Source organism: Rhinatrema bivittatum, chromosome 4 (genome assembly GCF_901001135.1).
Source record: "Rhinatrema bivittatum chromosome 4, aRhiBiv1.1, whole genome shotgun sequence".
Taxonomy (NCBI): domain Eukaryota; kingdom Metazoa; phylum Chordata; class Amphibia; order Gymnophiona; family Rhinatrematidae; genus Rhinatrema; species Rhinatrema bivittatum.
This window is the reverse complement of record NC_042618.1, coordinates 216,909,122-216,936,658: the sequence shown is the minus strand read 5'-3', so window position 1 is coordinate 216,936,658 and position 27,537 is coordinate 216,909,122. Positions and strand designations below refer to the sequence as shown.

The window sequence follows — 27,537 nt, the reverse complement described above, 5'->3', positions numbered from 1 at the left end:
CTGCATCAAAAGAAGAATAACCAGAAAGGAAAAAGAGATTATAATGCCACTGTACAGATCCTTGGTGAGGCCTCTCCTGGAATACTGTGCTCAGTTCTAGGCAGGAGCGACTCAAGGCCTGAGGCGAGGGATGAAATGGCGTTCCTCTCTCCCTGCTCCCCCCCCCCCCCACTTGCCCCTTCCCTCCTCCCTTCAGCTGCTGCCAGTCTGACCTCTAGCGGGGTCATTCCTCCCCCCTTCAGCCGCCACCGGCCTGGCCTCCAGAGGCATCGGTGTCGGTGTCATCATCCCTCCTCCACCCCGCCAGCCTAGCCTCCGGCGTCATCGTCCCTCCTCCCTCCTCCTATCCCTCTTCCATGCCACCGACCTGGCCTCTGGCGGCAGTGGCGGCAGCTCTCCACCCTCAGTGACCCTCCTCTTTTCTGCCGCCGCTGGCCTGGATCAGCAGCCGTGGTAGGGGCAGGCAGAGTGAGGCAGACGCCACAGCGGCATTCTGAGAGGGGCATTTTTTTGCTGCCTTAAAATTCTGCCGCCTGAAGCGACTGCCTCACCCTGCCTCATTATGGACCCGCCCCTGGTTCTAGAGACATCATCTAAAAAAGAATAAAGACAGAATGAAAGCAGTCCAGAGAAAGGCAACCAAAACGGTGTGGGGTCTGTATAGAAAGCTATGTAAAATGAGACTGAAGGACCTTAATATGTAAACCCTGGAGGAGAGAAGAAACAGGGGAGACATGAATCAGACTCTCAATTACCTGAAAGGAATTAATGATGCACAAAAATCAAATCATTTCTGATGGAAAGGAAATTGTAAAAAAGTGGTCACGATATGAAACTTCAAGAGGGAAGACATATTTCTTCATGGAAAGGATGCTGGATGCATGGAATGCCCTCCCAGAAGAGGTGGTGAAGATAAGAATGGTACTGGAATTCAAAAGGGCATGGGATTAACAGACATGATCGCTACTGGCCAGAGAATGGAAATGAAGAAATGGGGTATCTTTTCTATTATACGTAAATTTACATTCTGCATGGGGGTAACCTACAGGGAACAGCAGTTACTATCCCCCTTAGCAGAAGGCTTCGGGTACCTTGCACAAAGTGGCAGTTGCCACTACCCTACAAAACTTGCTGGGCACACTAAATGGACCAATTTGATCTTTATCTACCATCATTTACTGTATTACTATTTTGGGGAAGGGGGGGCCCTTTTTCAAAAGGTGGGTTCCATCTTAACCAGGGTGGAAGCAGGCTGCTGGCACTAACCTTTGAAAAGGAGATAACTTTTTAAATGGGGGAAAGCTGACAGCTGTTCAGAAGTGCATGGTTTGGAAAGATGCTTCTTTGAAGGATACTACAAAACAGGAAAGATAGGGCATCCCGACAGAGAGGTTGCAATAAATGCTAAAGTAGCCCAGGTACCTTTAAGATCAGACGAAGCAGAAAGATTCCAAATTACCCCTGATAAGCAGGTTGTTAATACAAACAAAACACATACTTTGAAATGTCTGTAAACAAATGCTAGAAGTCCAAAAATAAGTTGGGAGGGTGGAAGGAGAATAACCAAAGGGACACTGGGATAGCAGGGTACAAATCATATCGCAATGACAGGATGGATCAAACCAATGGTGGGATAGCTCTCTATGTTAAAGAGGGCATTGAGTCAAACAGGATAAAAGTTCTGCAGGAAACACAATGCACTGTAGAATCTTTATGCATAAAAATTCCATGCGAGAAGGGGCATAGAAAAGCAGTCAGGGTGCACTAATGTCCACCTTCGCAGAATGAAGAGACAGACAATGAAATTCCAACAGGTAATGCATTTAAAATAGGAGAAAATATTTTTTACTCAATGCACAATTAAGTTCTGGAATTTGTTGCCTGAGGATGTGGTAAAAGCCATTAGTGTAGCTGGGCTTAAAAAAAGTTTGGACAAGTTCCTGGAAGAAGTAGCCATTATTAAGGTGGACTTGGGGAAATCCACTGTTTATCCCTGGGATAAGCAGCATAGAATCTATCAACCTTTTTGGATCCTGCCAGGTACTTGCGACCTGGATTGGCCACTGTTGGAAACAGGATACTGGGCTTGATGGGCCATTGGTCTGACCGAGTATTGCAAATCTTATGTTCTTATGTACAATACTCTAGCCTATGTTGATTTGTGTTTAAGGTTCCATTTGAATAATTTGATACCTTGTAGAAGAATCCATTTCCTTTTTCCAATATTCTGTCATTGTAAAGCTCTCATGAGTGCCACATTAGGAACTTGCACAGTCACACTATGCAAATTAAAAAATTTGAGATACGATAGAACATATGCACTTATTTTAAACATAATGAAATCCAAATTCAATTTTTTAATAAAAGCTACAAAAGTGCCAGGTTCTTAGCCTGAGTGCATTGAAATCTCAGACCTTTAGATAACACAAATATACAGGCTCACTTCACCACAGGGTTTCAATAACTCAAATACCAGCTCTCCTTGAGCATAACAAATAAGTTCCATGTCAGTTCCAGGTATCTTCCATTCAATCAGCAAACAGGTACTCACCATCAGATCCAATTCCATTGTCATCTAATTAAGTTAATCATACACAGGTTCAGTTCCTTTGCTGTTAGTACTCATGTTTAGGTCCAAGTATCCAATACTTCACATCAAATTAAGAGTCTCAGAGCTCAATGATTTTGACAGCACAGCTAAATAGTCATCCAGCTGTTGGGAACATCTTCTTGTTATGTCCTTAGTATCGGTGGACCCTTGGTGCAGTGGTATGGTTGGCGCAGCCTAATGAGCGAGCCCATTAGGCCCATAATGACAGCTGGCAGACATGCCCTGTGGCAGGACTGGCTGGAGCTTTGCCTATACCAGCTGCCTCCCCACAGATCAAGCCCTTTGGTTCTGGCGGTGGGCAGGACTTAGGTGGGTCCCTAGGGTGATCAGGAGAATGAGAGTCCAAGGCCAGGCGAAGGTTAGGGTGGGCAGCAGACAGCAGATGCAAGAAGACAAGCTAGAGGTGGCAACAAACAAGAATAGTCACAGTCCAGAACTGAGGTCAGAATCCAGGAAATCAAGCCTAGGGGAGACAAGACAGGACAGGATGAAGGCAATGAAAAAGGCTGGTTCACTAGGAACAAGTCCAATCTCTGGAAGCTAGAGTAGCAGACTTGGAGGAGCTGAGACAGACAGAGAGGTACATTGATGAGACCTTCATGGACATAGTAGCCAAGTCCCAACTCCAGTATGACAGTGCCAGTGCTGCCTTGGATCAGAAAGGTCTCCCAGTAGGAGAACATCACCCTGGTGTAGCAGGAAGTGATCCTGTAGCAAGAACCTGCTCTTCAGGTGATGTATTGTCCTCTCACACTGAGGACAAGTCTCACAGGGCTACTGCCCAGGAGGGAAGGGTTAGGCCAGCCACCATTGCAGTCGATCGCCTTTGCCCTCACTTTGTCACAGGGAGCGACCGTCGCTCCCTGTGAGATAGTGAGGGCAAAGGCGATCGGCGCCATTTTGAAACCAGTCCAGCACCGGCACCGAGGGTATGATTGAAGGGATGGCTCCCAGATCCCCTGCTAGACCACCAGGTACATGTAAAAGGTTTTTTGGGGGGGTCGGGAGGGTGAGAGAAGCAAAGGGGTAATTTGTAAAGGGTCGGGGTGGGTTTTTTTTAATCAGGCCATCGGCGCCATTTTTATAAGTGGTAGCCAAAATGGCGCCGATGGCCCGAGAGCAGGAGATCGCGCCGGGACCTCCCCCCCCCCCACTGGACCACTAGGTAATTTAACATTTTGGGGGGGTTCGGGAGGGTGGGGGAGGGTAAAGGATTGGTTTTAAAGGGTCGGGGTGGGTTTAGGGGTTGTTTTGGTGTGCTGGTTTTCCCGCCCTCCCCCCAAATAATTCCCATACTCGATTTAACGATTTTTCGCAATAAATGGAGGGAATTCCTATTGTATCGAGTCCCTTACCGATTAATGACGATTTTAAAATTATCGGACAATAATTTAAATCGTTAAAAAATGAATCACATCCCTACTATTAATTGCATCAGTAGTATGGGATCTTCTTGGTGTTTAGGTAATTGCCAGGTTCTTGTGGCCTGGTTTGGCCTCTGTTGGAAACAGGATGCTGGGCTTGATGGACCCTTGGTCTGATCCAGTATGGCAATTTCTTATGTTCTTATGAATGTTGGCGGTGTTCCGTCGCAGAGTCAGAGGCCTGGGAGTGAGGAGGAGAACATCACCCTGGCTAGAAACATCACCCTGGCTAGAAACACTCCACGGCTCATGTCCCATGAGCCGTGGAGTGTTTCTAGCAACCTCTTTTACAATCCTGGGGACCAATACAGGGTGGAATGACAGGGTCTCCAAGCAGAGTCAGTAAAGAATCTCGAGGTACAGATCTGCTCCCTTGTCTCAATGCTCTCCAGTGGCTCAGAGGGAAAGGCACTGGCTTCAGAGCCACTCAGGATTCTAGTTTAAGACCAGCCAGCCTTGATAATAAGACTGGCTATATGCAGCAGATTTAGAGTTAGACAACATTTTAGTTATTTAAATGGGAATGGACATGAGAATCTCCCTTACTTTTGACTACTAGACCAATGAGTTTGGAGATGCACACTGAATGACAGAGAAAGTGTTTCCTCAAAGCAGCATGGAAGTTCAAAACACACTGCTTGTAGATGGGCAATATTCATTGAAGGATGATATTTCCACCTAGTATGCTAGTTTTTCAATCAAGTACACGTAACATAATCAGCAGGCACCAGGGAAATTTTATCACAACATTTCTATACCAGTAACAGTGCAATTAGCTACCATGCAGGCTACTTAAGTTCAATTCTTGATTCATGCCCTGCAAACCTGGCCTCCAATTATCTAGGGGGTGCTGCAGAACTAGTGCTCACCACCATAGAAAGGATGGCATGATGAATATTGCTCAGAAATGGGTAGGTGTTTTAACACCTGTTATATTTATTGCATAGTTATGGACTCACATGCCCAGCCAATTTACAGGGTCATTCAGAACGGTACACATCAGTGAAGATTGAATATGGTTTGTAATGAAGAAAGATACACAAAGATGAGATTACTACAATGTTCTCTCGCCCTAGCTTGATAGTGCCCAGGTAGAGATGCATCAAGCTAGGGCGAGAGAACATTGTAGAAATCTCAACTTTGTGTATCTTTCCTCATTACAAATCATATCCAATCTTCACTGATGTGTACTGTGCTGTTGTACGTCTGACTGTGCATGTAAAACTGGCCCCAAAACCCTAGTCCACCACCAAAACCATACTTCAAGATACTAGATGACCTTCCTATAGCGCTGTAAATAGTTGACTACTATGTGTGCTACCACAAAGGCTCTCTCCCTCTCCCTCTTTCTTGTGACTTCTGTTCTTTTTCTATTTTCTTTATCTTTTTTAAATTAAAGAAGTCAATAATTTAAGCCATTTAACCAGATAATTCACAAGTTATCTGGATAAATGGCAAATTTTTTAATGTTGTGGTACTTATCCAGCTAGATTTATCTAGCTAACTTAGCCGATTCTCACTTCTATCTAGCTAAGTTACCTGGAAAATTGCTCTGCCCTGAGGCAGGCCTAACATTATCCGGCCTTGTGTGGCCAGATAACTTGCCACTAAATTGGATATATTCAAAGATATCTGGCTAAGTGGCACTGTTTACAATTTTAAAAAATTGCAGTTCAGACCTGCAGCATAATTCCCAGGACAAGCTCCCACCTCCACCTCCACCCACACTGAAACTGATTAAAAATATTTAGATGTCCCAGGTTAGGTTGGAAGCCCCTGAGATTGCACTCATAACCTGCGATCCCAGCAGCGGGCCCTTCATACCAAAAAGTACGGGATGGGTGGGAAGGAGAAAAGGGGCAGTTTGGGTCATTTATTATGGAACGGGGAAAGTGGGGGCTGACCTGGAACCTCTATATATTTTTTATCAGTTTCAGAGGGATTTGGGGATGGGGGGGGGTTCAATTCAGGAGGGGAATTAGTGAAGTACTGGGGGTGGGAATCAGGCCACAAGCCTGACCTGAATATTTTTTAAATTTTAAACAGTGTCCCTTAACTGGATATCTTTGAATACAACTTTAAAATCTAATTGTTTATATTCCAACATTGCCGGTTAGATTTTTAAGTTATCCGGCTACATGTAGCCAGAGAACTTTAGGCTGGTATACTCAGTGGGACATTTACTCCACTGAATAGCTGGGACAAGTTGTCTGGCTAACTTTAGCTGGATAATTTCTCTGCTCACCAGTTTACTGAATACTGGTCTCCCTATATTTACCTTTCTGTGGTCACTAGCTATCATGCTTCTAACTAGTTTTACTTTCTGGCCAATATAAAGGCTGAAAATAGAACATTTTCAGGTAGTCTGTTTAGGTCTGCCCAGCTATTCCCCCTAAAACACCCTTTATGACACTGGATATTCATCTCCTGAAGTGCATCAATATGTTTCCACAAAACCGAGGACAGATGAATACCCAGATTTGAATGTTCAAAACCCAGTTTAGTCAGTCGATGACCTACTTACTTGGTCACAAATTTGATTTTCTTTATAGAAATGCAGATGACACATCTATAAGTTAACATGTATTGTTGGTGGCACTACATGTTATATAAGGATGTCACGTTTGATGGAGGTGATTCGATTAGCAAAACAAATGAGTGAAGACAAATAAGAAAAGATATTTCCAGAAACCATTAACTTCTCATAAAACACCTGTAAAGCCAGTATTTGCTGTCAGTTTTTACTAAATAAAAAAAAATAAAAATTAAAATGTGCTGAGGAAGAAGGTTCAAGGGCCCCTACAGTCTACATTGGAACAGTCTAAATGCCTTTTCACTGTGCCCAGTACCAAAACTGGATGTAAGGTCTATTTCAATAAGTCAAGCAATTTGGCTGAGTGAATATCCCTGGGTGCTTTACTAATATTATAGGACACATCAACTTATGTAGCCTTAGAATGAGCTGCACAATACAATGTTCTATCAGTATAGTATCTCGATTGTTTACTAAGAGAAGCTAAATAGTTAAATCCATTTATGGATTCCTCTTCCTACATCTGAGCCTATCATCTTCTCCAGCAGGGGAAATCTAAAGCCATTTAAAGAGAGGTCCTGATTACATGCAATGTCACGGACAAGATGAAAAAGGCAAAGGGATTGTCAGGGTTTGTCTTTCAAAGATATTAACTTCCTTCTGTGTTGCCCTTTCAAAGGAATTTAAATTGTAAGGGAAAGGATTAAAGGTTTCAGTCTCTTCAAGTCAGATCTAGCTGAAAGCTTGTTAAGGTTACTTACATTATGTCACTCTGTTCAGTAGCTAAAGAGGATGTATACGCATCACTCTCATGTATAAACAAGCAGAGCAGATACACAGAGAGAGTAAAATGAATTACAGTTCCAAACTGGACTATCCCATTATTATTTAAATTGAGAATAGCCTTGAAGCACATCTGGTTGGTGTGGTACAGTTGAAAACATGTACATGTAGGCATTTGATTTTCTGCAGAGATAAAAAAAAATCTTAAATCACTTGCTTGTGCCTTTTCAAAGGTAGCTCAAGGTTGTTAAGTACAAATACAACAGGTATTTTCCTATCCCCAGAGGGCTTACAGTGTAAGGGGGTCATTCATCAAATCGTGTTAGGGCCCTAATGCCCGCGATAACACATGCGATAAATAACGCATCTTGTGATGCATATGAAAATTCGAAAACTTCATTCAACTGGGAGGAATTAGGGCAGAGAAAGAGAGAGAGAACCTTTGGCAAAGCACACCTATTAGTCACCTTTTTATACCACTGTAAGAGGGGCTATTCTGAACTCTCGGTCTAGCTTGATGCACGCTGTACCTAGCTGTCATCAAGCTAGGTTGAGAGTACAATGTACAAATCTCATCTTTGTTTACTTTCCTCATTCCAAATCACATAAAATCTTCACTGATGTCTACTGCGCTGTTCGTACCTCTGACTGTGCATGTAAAACTGCCCCCCAATACCTAGCCCTCCACCAAAACCTCACTCCGAGTTGCTAGTGGCCCCTCTTACAGTGGTATAAATAGTTTACTTGTATGTGTTCCTTATAAAGAGGATCTCTCTCTTTCTCCAGCAGGCCTGAAACTTGAGAAAATCCTATCCAGTAGTAACACAGCATATTTTTGGGATAAAATAGCTAAGCGGTACCAGGAAAATTATCCTAACCATGCCCCCCTTTTTTATCATATGAGCAAACAAAAACAAACAATAGACCTATGCCTTAGTTATAGAGATGCCTTTATTCGTTGTGTAATTCCGTTTGTTGCCATCACTTTTTAATTCTTGGTGTATCTCTTTTTATACATTCTACAGGGCTGGCTCAGAAAGCCAAAATTCATTTAATTCACAGTATTTAAGGAGGGAAGATAATTAACATGTACATATTTTAAATTATAAGCCATGTTTTTGCTTGGCTCATGATTTTTCCACATGCGCATGAAAAGAAAGGTAGTGATGCAAGTTTCTCATAAGCATTTATCAACAACCTGCTGTCATAAAGCACCAGTCTGCTTGGCTGAAAAAAAAAATCTAATGTTAATTGCTGTGGTAGGATGTTTCACAGAGAGCTGTTAGATATTTACACTTTGTCAGGAAAGACTGTGTTTCTTTGATCATATCTAATCTTTAAAAAGCTTCTTAGTGCTTTATAGGCAAACAGTGCTCAGTTCAGCAATGAATACTGGGCAGCAGACCTGATTCAGACAACTGGATGAGGCATGTCTAATGTCCCCTGGATGAGTTGCTATTTCTTGCTGGATCAGATCACAACAGGAGAAATTCCTCGCTACATAGGGAAATAGCAAAATATTTTCACATATGACCCTTTTTTTTTTTTTAACTAATTTGCTTCAGGTCCTGAACATTTTCATCAGGTTTTTGTAGTCCTCATAATGTTGACATCCAAGCAAAATAGTGTCTGATGGCAGTATTCATTCAACATTCTTCAAAAGGAAATAATCATAGGAAACATTGTATTTACAATAATGATGTGCTGTCATATGAAACTGACAAGGAAACAGCAACAAAAATCTATTGTTTCATTTTGTGATTTCTTCTGATTGGAAATGACACACACACACACACACACACACACATACACACAAAGGGGCGGATTTTCAGAGCCCTGCTCGCGTAAATCCGCCCAAAACTGGGCGGATTTACGCGAGCAGGGCCCTGCGCGCCGGTAAGCCTATTTTACATAGGCCTACCGGCGCGCGCAGAGCCCCGGGACTCGCGTAAGTCCCGGGGTTTTCGGAGGGGGCGTGTCGGGGGCGGGCCCGAACCGTGCAGCGTTTTCGGGGCGTGTCGGGAGCGTTCCGGGGGCGGGCCCGGGGGCGTGGCTACGGCCCGGGGCGGCCCGGGGGCGTGGCCGCGCCCTCCGGACCCGCCCCCAGGTCGCGTCCCGGCGCGCAGGAGGCCCGCTGACGCGCGGGGATTTACGCCTCCCTCTGGGAGGCGTAAATCCCCCGACAAAGGTAAGGGGGGGGTTTAGACAGGGCCGGGCGGGTGGGTTAGGTAGGGGAAGGGAGGGGAAGGTGAGGGGAGGGCAAAGGAAAGTTCCCTCCGAGGCCGCTCCGATTTCGGAGCGGCCTCGGAGGGAACGGGGGTAGGCTGCGAGGCTCGGCGCGCACCGGCTATACGAAATCGATAGCCTTGCGCGCGCCGATCCAGGATTTTAGCGGATACGTGCGGCTCCGCGCGTATCTACTAAAATCCAGCGTACTTTTGTTTGCGCCTGGAGCACAAACAAAAGTAGGCTATTCGCGCTCGTTTTAAAATCCGCCCCAAAATGTTCATTTTGATTTCTTCATTTTAAATCCAGGCTAAATTGTTTTAACACATATTATTAGTATGTGCTAAACCAGTTAGTGTGTGCTAAAACAAATAAAATATAAAATGAAAAAAAAATCTAAATTAAAATGTTTTTCTACACACATTTAACACCACTCTACTGTGTCACAAAACAAATATGATAGGGAAGCAAGGGGGTTTCCAAACCCCATTGTCTGATCTGAAAGTATCATCTAAACTCCTCTGTACAGAATGCTGTACAAATAATAAGTGATTACTTCCTTTATACAGAACAAATAAAAGTGAATTTTAAAAGCCCATCGCATGCCAAAATCAGGAGATGTGTACAAAAGTGGGGTTTGCGTGTGCCCACTGAATTTTAAAAGCCACCCAGATGCATGTGTTATCTCCCACTGTGCATACATCTCACTCAGTTTAAAAAAGGAGGTGTGGTATGACCTAGGGATGTGAATCATTTTTTAACAATTTAAATTATCGTCCGATAATTTTAAAATCGTCATTAATCGGTAAGGGACTTGATACAATAGGAATTCCCTCGATTTATCGTGAAAAATCATTTAATCGAGTACGGGAATTATTTGGGGGGAGGGCGGGAAAACTGGCACACCAAAACAACCCCTAGACCCACCCCGACCCTTTAAAACCAATCCTTTACCCTCCCCCACCCTCCCGAATCCCCCCAAAATGTTAAATTACCTGGTGGTCCAGTGGGGGGGGGGGGGGTGTCCCAGCGCGATCTCCCGCTCTCGGGCCATCGGCGCCATTTTGGCTACCACTGATAAAAATGGCGCCGATGGCCCGATAAAAAAAACCCCACCCTGACCCTTTACAAATTACCCCTTTGCTTCTTCCACCCTCCCGACCCCCCCAAAAACCTTTTACATGTACCTGGTGGTCTAGCGGGGGGTCCGGGAGCCATCCCTTCAATCATACCCTCGGTGCCGGTGCTGGACTGGTTTGAAAATGGCGCCGATCGCCTTTGCCCTTACTATGTCACAGGGAGCGACCGTCGCTCCCTGTGACAAAGTGAGGGCAAAGGCGATCGACTGCCAGTATGGCGCCGATCGCCTTTGCCCTCACTATGTCACAGGGAGCGACGGTCGCTCCTTGTGACATAGTGAGGGCAAAGGCGATCGGCGCCATTTTCAAACCAGTCCAGCACCGGCACCGGCACCGAGGGTATGATTGAAGGGATGGCTCCCGGATCCCCCGCTAGACCACCAGGTACATGTAAAAGGTTTTTGGGGGGGTCGGGAGGGTGGAAGAAGCAAAGGGGTAATTTGTAAAGGGTCAGGGTGGGGTTTTTTTTATCGGGCCATCGGCGCCATTTTTATCAGTGGTAGCCAAAATGGCGCCAATGGCCCGAGAGCGGGAGATCGCGCCGGGACCCCCCCCCCCCCCACTGGACCACCAGGTAATTTAACATTTTGGGGGGGGGGGGTTCGGGAGGGGGGGAGAGCAAAGGGGTCATTTGTAAAGGGTCGGGGTGGGGTTTTTTTTATCTGCTCAGGCCTCACTAAAAAATTAACGATGTGAATTGGAATCAGAACCGATTCCAATTCACATCTCTAACGATCCGATTTTTTTCTCCCTCCATCCGAATCTGATCGTTAAAACGATCGGGCACACGATTCATATCTCTAGTATGACCAGTTCAGAGTGTGGCCAAGAGATGTGCATGCAAATATTTATGTGTGTTTGGCACTCGCCTAGGTCCACTGCCGCATGTTTACTTCTGCTATGGAGTAGGTGTAAGTTGTTATAAAAACAAAAACGCTGTTTTGGAAGGGTTTAAAATATCTGGATAACTGTGTGTAGTGCAGGCTATTAAACCAGGGGGGTTTGGAGGACCTCACTCCACACTGGGTGAACAAACTGGTGAAACTGGTCATGGCATGGACGTGGGCCGATTTTAAAATACACTGACTTATGCAGTAGAAACAGGATTTACAAGCCTAGACACACACCCAACATGCAGGTATATGTGCGCCCAAATTATAAGATCACCGTGTTCCTGGGTGCGCATCGATGCAGATGCACCAATGTGTGCCCACTCGCTGCTTTAAAAGTTACAGTCATAGAAAGCAATTTTCTAGGGGTGTGCATTCGTTTTGAACTTAAATGTAAAACGCAACTTTTTTTTTTTTTTTTTAACTTAAAAAAGTGATGAGGCGAAAACGATCGGATTTCCAACTTATTCAACATAGCTATGTTGAATACGTTGGAAATCGCGATTGTTGATCCTAAATAAAAATTTAAACCCCTCACCCTCCTTAATCCCCCCCCCCCCCAAGACTTACCACAACTCCCTGGTGATCCAGCGGGGAGTCAGGACGCCATTTCTGAACTCCTTTGCGAGGAGCACGTGACGTCGGTGCCACGTCGGAGTGACGCGGCGTCACGTGATTCCCCGCGGGTTTGCTCCGGGACCCTCGTTGGGCCCAAAAGGAACTTTTGGCCAGCTTGGGGGGGTCAGGACTCAACTTATGGAATTCTCCATATGTCCATATTGACCGCAAATGGGACCCCCTTTCGACTTATGGACTTATGAACATAAACTTTTGCTCCGCACATCCCTACAATTTTCCTACTGCCTGCATATCTGCAAAGTATGTGGATATTTTTACCTCCATAATTTGAACTAATTTTCAAAGTAAATGTATGTGCATATTTTACTTTAAAAATTCCCTATGGAAAAAGTACTTGCACACATTTGCACCTCCTTTTTGAGCTAATACATTTTTTACCAAGTAAAACAAGGCGAATACTTTTGAAAATCCAAACATTGTGCGTTGCATCAATCCCCACCCCAACCCTGCTCCTAGGAATTCCTCCTCCACGTATGGGTAAAAATATACATCTGGTGACATTACCTTCACCCATCTACCCACAAACAGATGTGGGTAATTGTAAAAAAAAAACCAACCACAATTTCGCAGCTAAAGCACTGCTTTACCTGTGGAAATGGCTTTGAAAATTGCCCCCATAATGTAATTAACCATATGTTAAAAGGGTCCTACAACTAGATTGACTTTTCTAATACTTCTAGAGTGTTGTTTTAGCAGGTAGCGTAGAGAGAAATATGTTCAAAAAAATAATAAAAATAATACAGTAAAGACATTATTTGGACTGGAAGTAATTATTCAGCCTAACTTTATTAAAAATCTCCTATTAATAAAATGAGAAATATGCATCTTAGACTAGGACTATTTGTTTCACTAACATCTCCAAGTGCACCAGGAGCTTGCAATGAGTGTCAGACTGACAGTAACTCAGCAAAAGCTCCACAGAACAGGAGAGACAGAGGCAGCGTCACCGCCGGCATTCACAGCGACCCACTGCCAACGGGCTTCAGCCTAACCAGGAGGACCTGCTCAAGAGGCCGACAAGGGAATTCGAATTCCATGCCCATGTGCTCCTGCTCTTTCTGCTGAAATTACCTACTAGGGTGATGCCAATTACAACCAAGCATGACGACTGTTTTTGTGATGACACAACCGCTGTCTAGTGAGGACAGCAACCAATTTCACAAGGAGGCCTCTGAAGAGCTATCAATGTAGCCTCTGATTTAGGTCCATTAATATAAACTGACAATTGCCTGATGATCAATGTGCTATTCCTTTTATTTCTCACCAGAATCCTTTTTCTTGTCCCGGGAAAGCTCGTGGACTGTGGCGCCAATGTCCTTCCTCAAACGCCTCACAATCTCGTCTAGGGCAAAGTTGCTTCTGTCATCCAGGTTGATGAAGAACTGATACTCATCTTTGTTGAGACGAGATGGTCTGGATTCAATGTGGGTCAGGCTGATATCTTTCTCCTATGGGCATGGAGAGACAGTACAGATATTAATAACATGGATTGCAGATGACAAAACAGAACTATATCTTAATTCTGGATCAAATGTCTTATAGCAGTGTTTCAGGATCCCCACCTAAAACTCTTTGACCTTCAGAAGATCCCCTGCTGAGGGCATAGTGTATAAAGCTATGAATTATTGTATTATCATAAGAATTATATTATCTAATCTAAAACAAATCTGAAATGTCCATTTAAGTGTTAGATTCTCCCTCTGCACTGCCAAGCTACTCTGTGACTTTACTACTAAGAAAATGCACAAAATGACATGTGCGCATGAGGTAAGATGAAAGGATTTTTATTTCCCAACAGGTTTATTTCTATTAGTTGTATTCTCTCTCATCCCCCATAAGCTCCTTGTTTCAGCTCATCCTTGTCTCCACCACATGATAGACAATGCAGGGCCGATTTATCAAAACATTTGCTCTAGTCCAAAAAGTGTTCGGTTTGCAAACACAGGTTGCACAACATAAAGCTATGTGCTACTTACATGGTGCTTTAACTCAAAAGTGTTCTGCATTTTATTTATTTTGTACATTACAGCCTCATACACCAAGTGTACTAAAACTGGTACAGAACTTACATTACCCTGCAAATTTTAATGCTTGTTAGCTTATTGCATCTAACTCCTTAGGAGCCGCTGTACTAAACTGTGATCATTTTCATCATTTACCATAATTGAGCTACCAAAATTATCATGCAAAGTAACCCCAACCTCTGATACAATGTATGTACTTGGGAATTGATATGTAAAAATATTGAGGTGAATTTTAAAAGCCTAATGCATGCATTAATTAGGGGATACACGAGGAAGTCAGGCTTGCTTGCATCGAGCGGATTTTAAAAACGGAGATACGCGTGTACCTCCTGCAAAGCGCGCATCTAAAAAAATTTTCAAAAGGGGCGAGGCATGGGCATTTTGAGACGTGAACTTAAGATGTGCACGTAAATACTGATGTGACCCTGTGCACGCTGAGGCCCCCTGCTATGTAACTTTCCTTCTGCTATGGATGACGTGTGAGTTAAAAAATAAAGAACACTAGGCAGATCTGTAGGGTTTTAAGGGTCGATGCTAACTGGGGGCATGAAGGTTATTAAACTAGGGGGGGTTTGGAGGCTCTCTCTCTTAACTGGGCAAACTGGGGAACGAACTGGTAAAACTGGGAACACCGTTAGCGTGCAGCCCTTTGAAAATCCCCCAATTTATGTGGTAGAAGCAGCATTTACGCGCAAATGCACGCGCCCACTTAAAATTTGGTGCATCTTTGCGCGCCACCAAGCTTTTTTATACTATGCATGTATATGCGTACATATGCTATGAAATGGCCATGTCCCTGGGTGTGGGCCAAGGTATGTGCACAAATGTGCGCACATGCACTGATTTGAAAGCTGCCATTTAACAGATACATTTTAAAAGGAGCGCGCATGCGCCCAGAAACATGCTTCATGTTATATCGTGCATGCAAGTACATGCATATCATTTCAGATGTCCCTGCCGCACGTATGTGTACAGCCTTTACGCACATATTTTAATAACATAATCGCAGAAGAGAGAGAGAGGGACAATAAGATACTCTATATATATCTCCCACTGTAAGACGGGCACTTTCAACTCAGGATGGGTTTGGGAGGGGCAGTGTTACAAGGGTCTACAGACCCTTGCGCTCTAGGCAGACCAATGGAACACTGCCCCCTCCCCCCCAAAACCCACCCTGAGTTGCAAGTGCTCCTCTGACAGTGAGAGATATAGAGTTTTATATTCTCTCTCTCTCTCTCTCCCTCCACCCCCCTCCAAAAAAAAACAAAAACTGTTAAATGTGTATGGGACGAGCAATGCTTGTAAGCTCTACCTGACCTGTAAGTGTGCATTTTTACTGCAGTACCACACATGATAACTTTTTCTCGCCTGGGAAATATAACAGCAGCACAGTATTTGGACTAAGCAAGACCAGCAAAATTTTGACAGAAAAGGCCATCCGTCTAGAAAAGAATAAAAGCCAGACCTTAACTGCCACTTGCTCTCAGTGCCACAAGGAGGATGTGGAGAGATACAGAAGATAGGATTGTGCTTGGACAGAGATGAGAGAAGAGAGATTGAGTTTTGAGTGTGCCGTTTCTGGATTGTCTAAGCGTTTACTGTTTTCCTTTCCTTTGGCTTCTCTTTTTCTGATGGAGTGCTGAAGTGTGCAAAAGTCTCTATTGGCTTGGTTAGTTTTTTTATCTTTGGTATGCTAGAATGGTGTGTGTGCATGTGTGCATGCGTTCGTGTTTATGAATGTTTGTGTGTGTGTGTATGTGTGTGTGCATGCATTCGTGTGTATGAATGTGTGTGTGTGTGTGTGAGATGCCGAAAGTTGGGAGAACCCCAGTCTTATCCTTTCCTTATCAACTGCTACTGCTCCCACCCCCTAGTGGAAACAGTTTGTTTTTTAACTTAAGGCTCAGAGCTGAAGCCACTGCTGCTGCATTCCCTGTTGCTAGCTCCACCCCTGTAAGGGACATCACTAGGCGTCACCATTGGCCTAAAAAAGGGGTGGCCCATAGCAGTAGCAGCACAGTGCAATTTATTCTGAACTGCTGCTGCTGAGGACAATCTGGCATGAAGCCCTTGACCTGGCACTGAGAGAGGTTTCCTGGCCAAAACCCTGTTCCAGCTGAAGCCGCTGCTGCCACATTCCCAGCTGCTAGCTCCACACCCTATAAGCGACATCACTCAGCATCTGGTGGGCCTTCGCCAAAGGGCCCATTAAAGGGCCTTCTCCTTTGTCAACACCTTTGTGAGCAACAAGTGAGCATAAAGGGCCTGAGTTTTAAAAAAAACATACTTGTTTAAAACTGGGTTTTGCATGTATAAATGCACTTTACACACATTAAATGGCATTTGAAACTTAAAATACTACATTTGCCTTTGAACTGTCCAAAGGTTTTACCCATGTTAAGTGTATTTAGTCCTACCTTCCGTTTCCGGCCCTAAAACCAGCTACCAATCCACAATCGAACACTGCCTCCTGTCCCATGACTTTTTTATTTTCTGAAGAATTTCTCAGGGGTGACTGTAATGCCCACAGGAATAGTGGACCCTTGGTACTGTGGGGTGATCGGCGCTGCCTGGTGAGTAAGTCCACTAGGCTCCCGCCGACAGCTGGCAGAGAAGCCCTGCAGTGAGACGGACTGGAGCTTTGCCAATACTAGCTGCCTCCCCTGCAGGTGGAGCCCTTGGGTTCTGGTGTCCAGCAGGTCTCAGGTGCGTCCCTAGGGCTCTCTGAAGATGCGAGACCAAATCCAGGCGAGAGTTGGGGCAGGCAGCAGATGACAGATGCAGATACTAGGCCAACGGTTGGGGCAGACGTCAGACAGCAGGGACGAGTATCAGGCCAGAAATCAGGGCAGGTGGTAGACAGAACAGAGTCAGTTCCGAAGCAAGAGGTCAGGTACGGACAGTGATCAAGGAAGATCCAAGTCCAGGCCAGGGTCAGGATCCAGGATGTCAAGCCAAGGGTAACACGACGAGGAAGATAAGGACTCAGACAAGGAACAAACAAGGCAAGGAGGGGCTACGGAACAGGACAAGAACTACAGCAAGGAAGGAGGCAGGGAACAAGCAGGGAGCAAGACAAAACAATGCAAAGAGTAGCAACTTGCAGTGGGACCGTTTCACGCCATGTTGCTGCAGCAAGGAACCAGTGCAGGGCTTTGGCTTAAGAAGGGCCGGTGAGTGATGTCATCAATGAGCGCCGGACCGTTACTTCCCGCCACTGCACACCAGCTGAGTCTGGTGGTGTTCCTGCTGCGTAGGAGCGGGTGAGTACCGCGACTCCTAACAGGGACTTTGTCAAATGCTTTTTGAAAATCTAAATACACTATATCAACCAGCTCACCTTTATCTGCATATTTATTTTCACCTTCAAAAATTCTAAAAGATTGGTGAGACAAGACTTCCCTTGCTAAAAATATTTTGACCCTTCTCCACGGCCAGTGATATTGTTTCTAAGAATGGCTTCTACCCAGCACTATCATCAGGCTCATTGGCCTGTAGTTTCCTGGTCACCCCTTGAGCCCTTTTTAAAAATCAGCATCACGTCACATTGGTCACCTTCCATTCTTCAGGAATCACAACTGTTTTAAATGATAGGTTACAGATCACTAGTAACAGGTTAGCAATTTCATATTTTTGTTCTTTTAGAACTCTGGGGTGGATGCCATCCAGTTCCAGTGATTTGTTATTCTTTAGTTTGTCAACCTGCTCTATTACATCCTCCATTATCACAGATATTAGTTTTAATTGCTCAGAATCGCTAACATTAATGAATGTTTCAGGTGAGTATGTTCCCAACATTCTCCTCTGTAAAGATCAAGGCAAAGAATTCATTCAGTTTTTCTGCAATTTCCTTGTCCTCAATGAGCAGCCCTTTTGCCCCTTGATCATCCAGTGGCCCAATTGACTCCCTCACAAGCTTCAAATGTACTCGAAAGGTTTTTATGATTAGTTTTTGCCTCACTGGCAAGCTTTTCCTCAAAGTCTCTCTTGGCCTGTCTAACTACTGTTTTACATTTAACTTGTCAGTGCTTATGTTCTTGCCTATTTTCATTTTTCCTATTTCCTATTTCCATTTTTTGACCAATGCCCTTGTAACTTTAATTGCCTCCTTTACCTCACCATTAAACCAAGCTGGCAGTTGTTTGGATTTCCTTCAGCCTATTTTAATGCATGTAATGCAGGTTATCTGGGCTTCAAAATGGTATTTTTAAATAATGTCCACACCACATGCAAACTTTTAATCCTTGTAACTGCTCCTTTTAGATCAGATGAATGTTAGGTATCCCAATGCTCAGTCTGCCTGGAAGAAAGGGACACACATTGTAGAACTAATTGTGACACGTGGTTCAGATATTCTTTTATTAAAGAGTCTTGGCATATGGAAGCAGATGGGGTGTTACTCAATCAGATGTGTCCACCAGGATTTATTTGGGAAAGTCAAGTCTGGATTGGGAAGAGAGGTGGGGGTGGGGGTGGGTTGGTTATATTTAAGTCAATTTTAATTCCTTAGAGATAACCATAAAATGTAATTTAGGGAGTGAAAGGTATACTGATGCACTTTTAAAATGGCTTTTTTGTTTGAGTTATTGCTCCCAAGTCTCTCTTCTACTGTGATGCTGGAGCTGGCTGACTTGTTATCAGGCTTAGATTTGGAGATAAATAATTTATTTTAGAGGATTTTAGTTTGCATGTAGATGATAGTGAGTCACATATTGCTGATGAAGTTTTAACTGAAAGGAGAGCTCGTGGGATGATTCAAATGGTTCATCCATCCACACATGAGGCAGAACATACGCTGGACCCACTTTTCTGCCAGGAAGAGCTGGTGAAAGCTATATTTATGTCATATATACCCACTTTTGCAATACCTTGCTTGCAAAAAGAGATAAGAACATAAAAAAAGTATGCACTAGGATAAAGAAAGTGGTAGGGCAAAGTTAAATCTACAGAGGTTTTAAAAAGAAAGGCTGCAGTCTTTTTAATATGTTTTCTGGTGGCAATGTTATTGACTTCATAGACAGCTGGAGACCAGCTAAGCAGAAAACATTTAATAAGGTGGCTCCAGAAATAACCAAGTCGGAAAAGAGGTAGCAAAAATTCTGCCCCCTGTTTTACCACAGAGTTGAGTTAAAAAAGAAGGGGATTATGAGAAAGAGAGCACCTTCGGTAACCTATCAGTCACAGTAAAGACTGTTATCTATTTACTCTGAGGATGTACAGGTTGACAATTCATGCGACAAAACAATGTATTATTCCACTCAGATAAGGAACTTTATCAACCAGAAAAAGGGTTGAATTATGTAGTTCATAAATTAATGAAGAAATATAAGAAACCATGTCATCCAGAGAATGATGGTGTGAGTGTTTCTGTTTGGCTGATAAAAGTCAAAAATATTTTTGCAGTGATACCAAAAATGAACTTAGCAGATTTGAGTTCAGCTCTGTTGTGAGATGAGCCCAGTTTAAACCTATAACATTAATGGAGGTTTCAAAAGTAATCTCTCAACTGAAAATTGCTAGCTGGGGGACTGCTTCCTTGCCCATTTTGGGTTATAAGGATTTTGCAGGATTGTTTCCTGTTTCCCCTCCTGTTTTAAAGAAGCTGTCATTCATCCCATAAAAAAGATGTTGGATTTGCCATCAGATGATAACTCCAAATACCAACCTAGCTCTCATTTACCAACACTAAGAAAAATCCTTGAAAAACAGATGTTACATTCAATTGGAGGCATTTATTGATGAGCATGATGTTCCAGATGCAAATCAATATGAGTTTATAAAAGGGCAAAGGACTGAGTCCTAACTGATTGCATTGTTGGCTTTTATTCATTTAGAAATGAATTTTCAAAGCTGTGCATGTAAAAATCAGTAAATACGTGTGTAAATAGCATATACTCGCATATAAGGTAATTTTTAAACCTCAAAATATATGCAATAAGGATCCGCGAGTAGATTTGCATGTGTAAAAAAGGGGCGGACTGGGAGTGCTCCAGGGAGGTACCAACATTTATACTTATAGGTTACTATTTTGTAAACAATTTACATGTGTAGATCTGACAGCTTACATGCATAAATTTATACACCTGCTCTATATCTGGAGTAAGTGACAGCAAACGTCTTAAAAGTGAAATACTGACTGGGTGGGGGCTCTGGGTGAAATAGGGGGAGTTGAAGCTGAAGATCCAGAAGGGTCTTGATGGCCTGCAGATGGACTGGGTGAACTGGTAGGCTAATTGGTAAAACTGGAAATTTCATTGCTGCGCGCATGTTAGAAAATCTCTCGACTTACACACGTAAAATCCAACTTATGTGGGTAAATTATGCAGGTAAAATCTCTGCCTGTATATTTTTAAAGTTAGAAGTAAAAATACGTGGTATAGCAGTTAAATTCCGATTAATCTGGCTAAGTAGGGGCTTTAAAAGCACTACTTATTCAGGTAAGTCAGATAGCCAGATAGCCGGTCGCTCCCTGTGACATAGTGAGGCAAAGGCGATCAGCGCCATTTTAAAACCAGTCCAGCACCGGCACCGGCACCGAGGGTATGATTGAAGGGATGGCTCCCGGACCCCCCGCTAGACCACCAGGTACATGTAAAAGGTTTTTTGGGGGGTCGGGAGGGTGGGAGAAGCAAAGGGGTAATTTGTAAAGGGTCGGGGTGGGTTTTTTTTTATCGGGCCATCGGCGCCATTTTTATCAGTGGTAGCCAAAATGGCGCCGATGGTCCGAGAGCGGGAGATCGCACCGGGACCCCCCCCCCCCCCCACTGGACCACCAGGTAATTTAACATTTTGGGGGGGTTCGGGAGGGTGGGAGAGCAAAGGGGTCATTTGTAAAGGGTCGGGGTGGGGTTTTTTTAATCTGCTCAGGCCTCACTAAAAAATTAACGATGTGAATTGGAATCGGAACCGATTCCAATTCACATCTCTAACGATCCGATTTTTTTCTCCCTCCATCCGAACCTGATCGTTAAAATGATCGGGCACACGATTCACATCTCTAGTGCATACTATTGATTAGCTGGATTTGTCTGTTTGCATCTGATACTATTATTCATAAGATCTTGTCTCAGCTGGGAATGTTTGGGACAGGTGATGTTCTTGGATGGTTCTTTTCGATAGGGATGAGGCATCGGGCGAGGATAGGGATAAATAAGCGTTCTTCATGGAAAGCTTTAGAGTCAGGGGTTCTGTGAGGCTCGGCATTCTCTGCAGTTTTATTTAATCCATATCCACAGGCACTCGGAAAGAGAGTGTCAGGAATGTGATATGATATATACACAGATGATATTCAGTTCTGTGTGTCCTGCAAACTTGATGGGAGTCTTCTTGAGAGTTTTCTTAATCACTGTTTTGGAACCACACCAGGTTGGATGTCAGCTAATAGCCATGGTCTTAATGTGAAGAAAACAGAGTTGATGCTTAGCAGATCACCAGTATTAGGAGGATATCTCAGAATCATATGAAGCTAGAAATTTAGGATTCTTGTTGGATTCCTGTCTAGATTTTAAAGCACAGATAAAACATATTGCTAAGATTTCTTTTTTTAAACTTCGGATGATTGCATTGTGAAGGAGGATTCTAGACTAGTTTTGCAAGCACTAGTATTAAGTTATGCAGACTCTTGTAATTCCTTACACTTAGGCCTGCTAAAAAATTTGTTATGAGCTCTACAACTAGTTCAAAATGCTTTCACTAGGAAGATTACAGGGGCAGGATATAAGAGGTGTATTTCCCCACATTTGAAGGAATTACATTGGCTCCTGTAGATCAGTGGATTCAATTTAAAATTCTTATAGTAATGTATATGATTGTCTATAATGGAGTATATTATTGTCTTTATAACCTGGTACATTTGGACGTGCCCTCTCATGAACTGCACTCATCAGGACAGAAGCTGCTAGTAATACCCTCTCATAAAATTTGTAAGCTACAAGAATCTAGGGTAAGGTAGTTTTCTGTTGCTGGTCCAGTTTTGTGGAACGCATTACCTGGCAAGCTGCGAGGGGAAGAAGACTATCTGAGATTTAGAAAGAAAATGAAAGTTTTATATTTTGGACAAGCATTTGCAAATATGGGGACGGTAACTTTTAAACAGCCGGGCCCGCGCACATGTGCGCATGTATGCCAGCTCAAGAGAATGCATACGGCCATTTTATAACGTGTGTGCGTTACATGTGGACACGCGCATGTGCGCGCAAATGCCAGCTCTATCATGTAAGTGGGGGGGATTTTTAAAAAATTGCATGCCGACATAATAGTCCTTTTTCCCAGTTCATTCCCAGTTCCCCAGTTAACGGACTGGACTTCCTAACCCCCCTGTTATGTAGCCTCCTTTTTACCCTTTTAATCCTGACCTTTAAAACCCCGCTGACTCACCCACTTTATTTTATTTTAATATTTACACGCCGTCCATAGCAGAAGTAAAGTTATGCAGTAGGGGACCCCAGCACGTGCTTGTGCATGTAAATATATAGAAATATAGAAGCATAGAAAAAGACAGCAAAAAAAAAAACCCCAAGGGATGTGAATCGTGTCCTCGATCGTCTTAACGATCGATTTCGGCTGGGAGGGGGAGGGAATCGTATTGTTGCCGTTTGGGGGGGGAAAATATCGTGAAAAATCGTTTAAAAATCGTTAAAAATCGAAAAATCGAAAAATCGAAAAAACCGGCACATTAAAACCCCCTAAAACCCACCCCCGACCCTTTAAATTAAATCCCCCACCCTCCCGAACCCCCCCCAAATAACTTAAATAACCTGCGGGTCCAGCGGCGGTCCGGAACGGCAGCGGTCCGGAACGGGCTCCTGCTCCTGAATCTTGTCGTCTTCAGCCGGCGCCATTTTCCAAAATGGCGCCGAAAAATGGCGGCGGCCATAGACGAAAAAGATTGGACGGCAGGAGGTCCTTCCGGACCCCCGCTGGACTTTTGGCAAGTCTCGTGGGGGTCAGGAGGCCCCCCACAAGCTGGCCAAAAGTTCCTGGAGGTCCAGCGGGGGTCAGGGAGCGATTTCCCGCCGCGAATCGTTTCCGTACGGAAAATGGCGCCGGCAGGAGATCAACTGCAGGAGGTCGTTCAGCGAGGTGCCGGAACCCTCGCTGAACGACCTCCTGCAGTCGATCTCCTGCCGGCGCCATTTTCCATACGAAAACGATTCGCGGCGGGAAATCGCTCCCTGACCCCCGCTGGACCTCCAGGAACTTTTGGCCAGCTTGTGGGGGGCCTCCTGACCCCCACGAGACTTGCCAAAGTCCAGCGGGGGTCCGGAAGGACCTCCTGCCGTCCAATCTTTTTCGTCTATGGCCGCCGCCATTTTTCGGCGCCATTTTGGAAAATGGCGCCGGCTGAAGACGACAAGATTCAGGAGCAGGAGCCCGTTCCGGACCGCTGCCGTTCCGGACCGCCGCTGGACCCGCAGGTTATTTAAGTTATTGAGGGGGGGGGGTTGGGAGGGTGGGGGATTTAATTTAAAGGGTCGGGGGTGGGTTTTAGGGGGTTTTAGTGTGCCGGCTCACGATTCTAACGATTTATAACGATAAATCGTTAGAATCTGTATTGTATTGTGTTCCATAACGGTTTAAGACGATATTAAAATTATCGGACGATAATTTTAATCTTCCTAAAACGATTCACATCCCTACTAACCAATCTACCCAGCTAGCTTATGGTACCATCTACCACACCATATAGGTCAACCTCATACTTAGTATCCCAAACCATCAAAGTCAGGGCCCTTGTTGGTTACTGACTGAGTCCAAGTCGCTGTTACCTCTTGCCGTTGAAGCAGAGAGCAATGTTGGAGTTGCATTAAAAGTATCAGGCTTATTGATTAAGGGTAGTAACAGCAGCCACATTAGCAAGTTACCCCCATGCTTGTTTTCTCCCAAGCTTATTTTTTTCCCAGACTGTAAAATTCAATGTCCTTGTTGGTTGCTGTCTGAATCTAATTCCCCTTTTCCTCCTGCCATTAAAGCAGAGAGCAATAATTGAGTTACATCATAGAGCAATAATAGAGTTGCATCAACAGTTTGAAGGCTTTTTTGTTAAGGGTAGTAACCATCACACCAGCAAGTTACCCCCATGCACTCATTTCCTCATTTCCATCCTCTAACCTTTAGGGATCCACAGTGTTTATCCCATGCCCCTTTGAAATCTTTCACTGTTTTTGTGTTCACCACTTCCTCCAGAAGGGCATTCCAAGCATCCACCACCCTCTCCATGAAGAAATATTTCCTGACATTGGTTCTGACTCATCCTCCCTGGAGTTTCAGTTCATGACCTCCTAGTTCTACTGATTGCTTTCCAGCGGAAAAGGTTTGTCAATTGTACATCATTAAAACCTTTCAGGTATCTGAAGGTCTGTATCATATCCCCCCTAAACCTACTCTCCTCCAGGGTATACATTAACCCAGCGAACACCAACAGCTTAACCCAGCGAACACCAACAGCTTAACCCAGCGAACACCAACAGCTTAACCCAGCGAACACCAACAAATACTATAGCAGTCTCAACAGCTTAACCTAATACACCTTCAGTCCAAACATTCCTCGTTCACCCATCCCTCATCAGAATCCCACCAAAGCGTCTTCTCCATATAGATCGCCTTCAGGACCCTCCACCTTCATAAGACTATTTCTTCAACCACAACACTACCAGCCTTACCCCTGAAGAAATGATAACACAACACATCCCTATCAGATACCACCGCCAACTCCGCAGCATGCCTCACGTGCAAGAATCTCCGGCAAGAACTCCCAGGTCTCTCATCCCAATCATGATCACGCCACTGACACATTTCCTAGGGCTAACCTTGCTCTCTGTAACATTATTCAACGCCCAATCTCTGACAAAAAAGACTCATATCCTCAACGACTATCTCTTGGACAGTAACCCTGACTTCTGTGCCATCACAGAAACATGGCTAAAAAACTCTGACATAGCATTAATCAACCAATTACCCACGCACAAATACGACTTCTTCTCAATTCACAGACACAAAAAACGAGGCGGCGGCCTGCTACTAGCTTCCAAGAAAGAATTCAGATTAACATCGCACACAATCAAGTCAGAATCCAAAATAGAATTGGGATTATTCAAATCAAACCAACTGCAGATTCTCTTAGTATATGCACCTCCAGGAGTACTAGAAGCAGACGCCTCCCCCCTCATCGAAGCCATAATGAAGCACATCAACTCAGACTTTCCCACCATAATCATGGGAGATTTTAACCTCCACATCGATGCCGCCCACTACTCAGCCAATTGTGAAACACTCCTCACCGCCATCAGTGCATTGGGATTCACCCAAATTATCAACAAGCCAACACACAAGGCAGGACATACGCTGGATCTTATTTTCATCAACTCCAATTTCTCCAGCACCAGGGAACCCACATGTTCCCCTATCCCCTGGTCAGATCACTTCCTGATAACAACCACCCTCTCCATAAAAAAACAATCACACGCTCCTCAGCACCTCTCCACTATCCACTTCAGGAAACTGTGTGCCTCAAACTTACTCAGCGAACAGCTCACCAAGGAACTTACACACCTGGATTTATCTAACCCCAACTCAGCTGTGCTCTCCTGGCACAAGATCACACAAGCAGTAGCAAACAAACTATGCCCAGCAGTCTCCAAAGTAATTAATCCAACAAAAAAAGGAAATCAACCTTGGTTCTCCAGCGAACTCAAACAGAAAAAACAAGAACTACGATACAAAGAAAACAGTTGGCGCAAAGCCCCCAACCCATCTACCCTATCAACTTACAAAGGAACTCTACATTTATACAGGTCATTAATTCTAAAAGCAAAAAAAGAATACTACGCTAATAAAATCCACGATCTCCAATATGACGCAAAGGCTCTCTTTTCATATGTTGCACAAATCACAAAGCCACTACCACCAACGATCCCTGACGAACAGGCTCAATCTAAAGCAAATGAACTAGCCATATTCTTTCAGCAGAAGATTGCAAATACTCTAGCACTCCTTCCAACCAAGACCATACCGCCCGCTCCGGTCAGCAACACACACACCCTTAAGGGAGTCAAGTTGGACAACTTCGAATTAACTTCCACCAAAGAGATCGAATCCATCCTTAAAAAGCAGAAACCATCCAGCCACCCCGCAGACAGCATTCCTTCCAAACTACTGCTACTTATCCCAAACACAATCTCTGGAGCACTGACCAACATCATTAACTGCTGCTTAAGTCAAGGAATGTACCCAGATAGTCTAAAAAACGCAGCCCTTAAACCCCTCCTGAAGAAACACAACCTGGACCCTAGCGAATTAGCTAATTTCCGCCCCATCTCCAATCTTCCTTTCTTAGCCAAACTTACAGAGAAACTGGTAAACTCCCAGCTCTCAGATTACCTAGAGGATCACAACTTTCTGTACCCTTCCCAATATGGTTTCCGCAAATCACGCAACACGGAAACCCTTCTCATTTCTCTAACAGACCATATTATTATGGGGCTGGACAAAGGCCACTCATTTCTTCTAATTCTCCTTGACATCTCGGCGGCATTCGACACCGTCAACCACTCCATCCTCCTGAATCGCCTGTCAGACATAGGCATTTCCGGAACAGCCCACAGATGGTTCAAGTCTTTCCTTAGTAATAGAAGCTTTAAAGTCAAGATTAATAATAAAGAATCGCCGTCGACATATTCTTCCCGTGGTGTACCCCAAGGATCATCACTATCTCCCACTCTATTCAACGTCTACCTCCTCCCCCTCTGCCATCTGTTAACTAGTCTCAACTTAATTCACTACATTTACGCCGATGACGTGCAGATTCTGATTCCCATAACAGAATCCATTACCAAATCACTCTCGATCTGGAACAACTGCCTACAATCTATCACCAGTCTCCTCAGCAGTCTTAATTTAGTTCTCAATGCCTCAAAGACTGAACTACTCCTCATTTCCTCCAACCAAGACAACCTCACTCCACAGACCCAACGCAACTCACACCACAACTCCCATCTCACCCATACTCATGTAAGAGATCTCGGGGTCATATTAGACAACCGCCTCAATCTAAAGAAAATGATCAACACCACAACCAAAGACTGCTTCCACAGACTACAGGTACTAAAAAGACTCAAACCTCTCCTATTCTTCCATGATTTCAGGACAGTTCTCCAATCCTTAATATTCGCTAAAATAGACTACTGCAGCGCTCTCCTCACAGGTCTTCCCAGCTCAACCACTAGGCCGCTGCAGATGATACAGAACGCCGCGGCCAGAATTTTGACCAG

General features: G+C 44.2%; 1 protein-coding gene across 3 annotated transcripts in view; it reads right to left on the bottom strand.

The window, feature by feature from the left end:
* Nucleotides 1-27,537, bottom strand: part of PAH (phenylalanine hydroxylase) — a 126,853-nt gene that overhangs the window by 57,352 nt on the left and 41,964 nt on the right. For all 3 annotated transcript variants that reach the window (XM_029599684.1, XM_029599685.1, XM_029599688.1), the window contains exon 3: nucleotides 13,510-13,693. In XM_029599684.1, the coding sequence (XP_029455544.1) occupies nucleotides 13,510-13,693 (184 nt within the window). The remainder of the gene's footprint in view (nucleotides 1-13,509; nucleotides 13,694-27,537) is intronic.